Consider the following 5,277-nt stretch of genomic DNA (forward strand, 5'->3'; position numbering starts at 1 on the left):
GAAACTTTCGACTATGAAGGACCACAAATATTAGGAAGCTGCTTCAGTGGTTATTCAGGTTTCATGTTAAAAATCTGTCATTTACTTCCTTTACTAACCTCAGCTCCCATTCATTTAACCTTTCTGTGGCTTTGCAAGCTTTTTTAAAGATCCCTCCTTATGAGATTGCTTGCCTATTTAGGAGGACTTGAGAGGGCATCAGATTTCTATTTGATTTTGCTCTATATGTTACACTTTGGTTGTTTAGGTGATTACTGCTTCTGCATTTCAGTCTTATTAGAGTTTGTTATCTGGCAAAGTTTGGTTTCAACATTCTGTCCTTTCTGGCTCTTTTAGATCCAGTCACAATGTGTTTGTTAATTAGGTATCAAATAAAAATTACAAAAAAACTTCAGAGTAAATTGCTTACAAAATAGATTAATTAGATCATAATCTCCAGAGGAATTTTCCTTCCTATCAGAGCTAAGCATATGCACTTCCAATTTTTCATAATCCAGTCCATGTACCTACGCAAACAGAGAATAGAGAAGCCAGCGCTGTTTGCACCAAAAAAGTAACTGGAATCGGAGTATCCCCTTATCACTCCCCAAAGCCACAGGCTGTTCTATTTCAATTTGTGGATAATATCAAGTATTTTATTATTTTTAACATTTTACCATGAAAGAGAAGTTCTCTTGGGTATACGTGCCTTCACTACTCATAGTTTTACATTATAAAGAATACGATCCTGGCAGTAGAAAGCAGAACGTGTACTCCAGACTGTGACTCTCCCACGACCTAGTGATGCTGCATGTCTGGGTCCAGACAGGGCACAGGAGGGAGGCACAAACCAGCTGCTCTGACTGGGAATGCCCGTAGGCAAACCACCAGGTTCCTCTCTTTAGAAGTCAGCAGGATGATGATGAAGGAGTGCAGGCAGCTCCGAAACTAGGTATAAACCCTGAAATCCAGTCAGGCTGTGGTTTTCAGCACCACTGTGGCCTGCAAGGTCTGTTGTAAATATCTACCTCTTTTACTGGATCTTTTACAGTGTCACAATGGGAAAAAGCACCCATCCCACACAAGTCGGTAACGTTGCCACACAGCATAAGAGGAATACATTATTCTGGATTAAAAGTAAATTAACTGGCTATGGATGAATTCATATTCTGGCTCACCTGACATGAACACAGCTAATCCTGTGGTTAAGGTTATGCCACTGTTGTCAGTATTATATAAGCACAGGCTCTTTGCAGCATGGCACAAGGAAAGCAAACACAGCAGCAAAGAGACCGGTGAGGCGGTCGTTCCTTGAAGAACTTGTGATCCAAAATCCAGGCACCAGGGTGGGCTCCCAGAAGAGGCACATTGCACATATGGTCGTTCTCTTTACCGTCACCCTCATCTCACGGTGTCCTGCTGGAGGAAGACCTGGGGGCTGGGGGATGTAGGGAGAGCAGATGGAGGAAGGGGCTTGGGAAGAGAGAACACATTCTCCAGCACTGCACAGCGGCTTTCCTCAGGACCACATACGACCACAGGCTACACTGAACTTCTTCTACCCTCTGCTGGGCCAGTGCAGCTAAAGAAAGAGTCATTAGAATGGCCCCGACTTTCATTTTTACTGTCAGGTCTCACATTTTCTTTCCAAGGGAAGGTAACCTAAGTCACAGGGCTGTCAGCAGAAGCAGCCTGAAGCCCTGTCCCTCGGACCCCTCGCAGCAGGCAGGTAGAGCGGGTGCGGGTGAGGCTGCCGGCAGGGTGAGCCGGCCGTGCCGCCGGCTGCTGAGAGCACCAGCCGCTCCCCCAGCTGCCGGAGAAGGGCCGGAGGTGCAAACGGCGGAACGCTGCCCTGACTTTCCTCAGGGCTTTGTTTCCCGCATAATCGAGGCTTCTCCGCTTTCATGGCTGAACGACACCCCGAGGAGTTTTCCCCCTGCTCCCCTCCCAAGGCAGCACTCGCCCGGTGCAGGCTCGCACGGGTTTCGGGCGGAGAGGCGTGTGGCGGAGGAGCGGGCTCCACGCGGACGCGCACCGGCACCGCCACCGCACCTCTGCTCCGGGGCCCCGCACCCCCGGGGCGGCCCCGCTCCTCGCGCTCCCCTCAGGGCGGCGCGGCACCGCCGGCCGCTCGCGGCTGCCGCCTCGTGCGGGCGGGCAAGGTCGCCCCCTAGTGCGCGAGGCCGGCGCCGCCGGCGACGACCACCCCGCCGCCGCACGCCGGGAGGCGAGAGCTGGGCGCCGCTTCCCACGGCACCCGCCGCTCGCGGCCGGCCGGGCGGCCGCCCCGGAGACGGCTTCCCGTCGGAGCCGCGCCGCGGCCGGGGGAAACACCTGCTGGGCTGCCGAGCGGGGCCGGCGGCCGCGCCGGGCGGGCGGGGAGCGGCCGCCGCGACCCCGAAGGCGGCTGCCGGCCGCGGGGAGGGCAGGCCAGCCCGGCCGCGCGGCTCCGCGGCTGCCGGCGCGGGGGAACCGGCAGCGGCGGCGGCACTCGGAGCACTTCTCCGCCCGCCGGGCTGCTCCGCCGGGGCGGGCGCGGCGGCCGCACCTGGCGGGACTGAGCATGCGCGGCGGCGGGGCACGCCGCCGATTGGGAGCGCGGTGCAAGACTAGGACGGAGCCGCCGGGCAGCCGCGACTTCGCCGAGAGCGCGCTGCCGCGCCGCCGGGGTGGGGGCGCCGGGCGCCGCTCTCCATGGGATTTGATGCCGCCGCTGCTGCCGCCTCGGACCCTGCGCCCGGCGAGGATCCAGCTCCCGCGGGGCACTCCTGTCGGCCGGGCGGCGTCTTCTCCGGAGCCGCGGGCTGCCTTGAGCCGGGCATGACCGGGCGGGCGGCGGGGGCCGGCTGCGCCCCGCTTCCCCCTCGCCGGGGGCCGGGCGGAGGCGAGGCTGCCGCGCTCCCTGCCGCGCCGGGGCGGCGCTGCCCGGCCCTGCCCTGAGGGGCCGGCGGGGAGGCGGGCGGCGGAGCGGCCGTTGGACGGGCGGCGGGGCGCGATGAGGGCGGCGGGGAGGCGGCGGCGGGGCGGCGGGGCGGGGCGGGGGCTCCGCGGGGCTCTCTAGGACGCCGGCGCCCCGCACACCCGCCATGGATCTGCTGCTGGTGGTGAACACGAGCCTGGGCTCCCCCAACGAGTCCCTGGCGCTGCCCCCCTCCGCGCCGTCCGCCTCGGCCCTCCCGCAGCCGCCCTCCCCCTACTCCCCGGCGGCCGTGGCCAGCCTGGCGGCGGTGGTGGGCTTCCTCATCGTCTTCACCATCGTGGGCAACGTGCTGGTGGTGATAGCTGTGCTCACCAGCCGGGCGCTGAGAGCCCCCCAGAACCTCTTCCTGGTGTCCCTGGCCAGCGCGGACATCCTGGTGGCCACCCTGGTCATGCCTTTCTCCTTGGCCAACGAGCTTATGAATTACTGGTACTTCGGCAAGGCTTGGTGTAACATTTACCTGGCGCTGGATGTGCTCTTCTGCACCTCCTCCATCGTCCACCTGTGCGCCATCAGCCTCGACAGGTACTGGTCGGTCACACAGGCGGTGGAGTATAACCTCAAGCGGACCCCCCGGCGGATCAAGGCCATCATCCTCACTGTCTGGCTCATTTCGGCTGTCATCTCCTTCCCACCATTGATCTCCATGTACCGGGACCCCGAGGGAGATGTCTTTCCCCAGTGCAAGCTCAATGACGAGACGTGGTACATCCTGTCTTCTTGCATTGGCTCTTTCTTTGCCCCCTGCCTCATCATGGTGTTGGTCTATATCCGCATCTACCGCGTGGCCAAGCTAAGGACCAGGACCCTCTCTGAGAAGCGGACGATGCCAGAGGGGTCCTCCCAGACTGAGAATGGCTTGAGCCGCGCTGCCGGCGGCTGCACGTCCCTGAGGATGCAGTTGGGAGAGAACGGACATTATTCAGTGCACCACTGGCGCAAAGCCTCTGAGCTGGAGGACATTGAGCTGGAGGAGAGCAGCACCTCAGAGAGCAGGCGGAGGCGGAGCCGGGAGGAGCATCCTCGAAAAAGCAGCAAGAGCCAGTCCTTCTCCTACTCATACTCCTCCAAGCACTCCAGTAGCCGTCTGTCCCGCTCCAGCAGTCGCTCCATGCAGTTCTTCTCATATCGCCGTCGCCGGAAGCGTAGCAGCATCTGCCGTAAGAAAGTCACCCAGGCCCGGGAGAAACGCTTCACTTTTGTGCTGGCCGTGGTCATGGGGGTCTTTGTAGTTTGCTGGTTCCCTTTCTTCTTCAGCTACAGCCTCTATGGTATTTGCCGGGAGGCATGTGAGGTCCCCGAGACGCTCTTCAAGTTCTTCTTCTGGATTGGGTATTGCAATAGCTCCCTTAACCCAGTCATCTACACCATCTTCAACCAAGACTTCCGCAGGTCCTTTAAACACATTCTTTTTAAGAAGAAGAAGAAGAACTTCCGGCACTGAGCTGGAGGCATGGATTTGCCTTGAGCAGGAGTAGAGTTAAAAGAGAAGGAGAAGGCTCCATGCTGAAAAAGGAAGGAGGGAAGAGAACATGGGGTTTGGGCTTAGAGAAAAGGAAGAGAGCTCGCCCCCTTGGTGGAGCAGAATGATGCTATGGGGTACAGGGATAGTGCCAGGGAGGCTGAGGGCATTCACCGCGGTGTAGAATGGTGACACGGTGCTGGAGGAGCGGTGCTGGAGCGTGGATGGGTAAATGGGGAAGGGAATGATTGTCTTTGAACCCTACCTAACAGAGGGCATGGGTAGCCCACAGAGGAAAATAGGCTAAGACACTGAGTTTGGTAGGCAGTGGGCTTTTGTGGGCTTGGAATTTTATGGGGAAACAAGTAGAGACATCTAGAGGAAGGGACTAAGTGGCAGTGGTGGTGGAGATTTGAGTATTTATAAATAGAGCAGCTGGGGCCTATGGTGGGCTTGTCCCAGCAAGAAATTGGCTTTTACTTCTTAGGTGAGGAAAGAAAGTGCAAAGTACCAGGCACTGACAGTGTTTTGAGTTACAAAAGGATTTAAATGTTTGCCAAAAAACCCTAAAGAACAATCCAAACTCTTTTCTAAATAAACCTTTGTACTGTTAAAACCTTCTGAATGGTGATTTTACACAGGGCTTAAGTCAAACAGTAAGCATGGGGTTTTCTGTTTCTTTGGAGGAGTCTTTGCATATAGAGCTGGATGGGAAACATTTTTTCCTATCTTCCCATAATTTTTGATTTGTCAGTGAGACAAACCTGGAAGTCTTGCATGTTTTCATGAAATATGAAAAAGAGCACATGTGCCTCATGACTTTATTTTCCCCTGTTGGATCATCCAGGCCGTGAAT

At 57.3% G+C, this 5,277-nt stretch overlaps 1 protein-coding gene across 1 annotated transcript; it reads left to right on the forward strand.

Moving 5' to 3' along the window:
• Positions 1 to 1,571: 1,571 nt before the first annotated feature.
• ADRA2C (adrenoceptor alpha 2C) lies at positions 1,572 to 5,037 on the forward strand. Its single transcript, XM_080411226.1, has one exon. The coding sequence runs from the start codon at positions 3,066 to 3,068 to the stop codon at positions 4,401 to 4,403; it is 1,338 nt and encodes a 445-aa protein (XP_080267352.1). The 5' UTR covers positions 1,572 to 3,065; the 3' UTR covers positions 4,404 to 5,037.
• Positions 5,038 to 5,277: the final 240 nt, after the last annotated feature.

Source organism: Falco punctatus, assembly GCF_963210335.1.
Source record: "Falco punctatus genome assembly, chromosome: 1".
Taxonomy (NCBI): domain Eukaryota; kingdom Metazoa; phylum Chordata; class Aves; order Falconiformes; family Falconidae; genus Falco; species Falco punctatus.

Coding starts and splice junctions, on each gene's coding strand:
- ADRA2C (XM_080411226.1), top strand. CDS start 3,066: ATGGATCTGCTGCTGGTGGTGAACACGAGCCTGGGCTCCCCCAACGAG.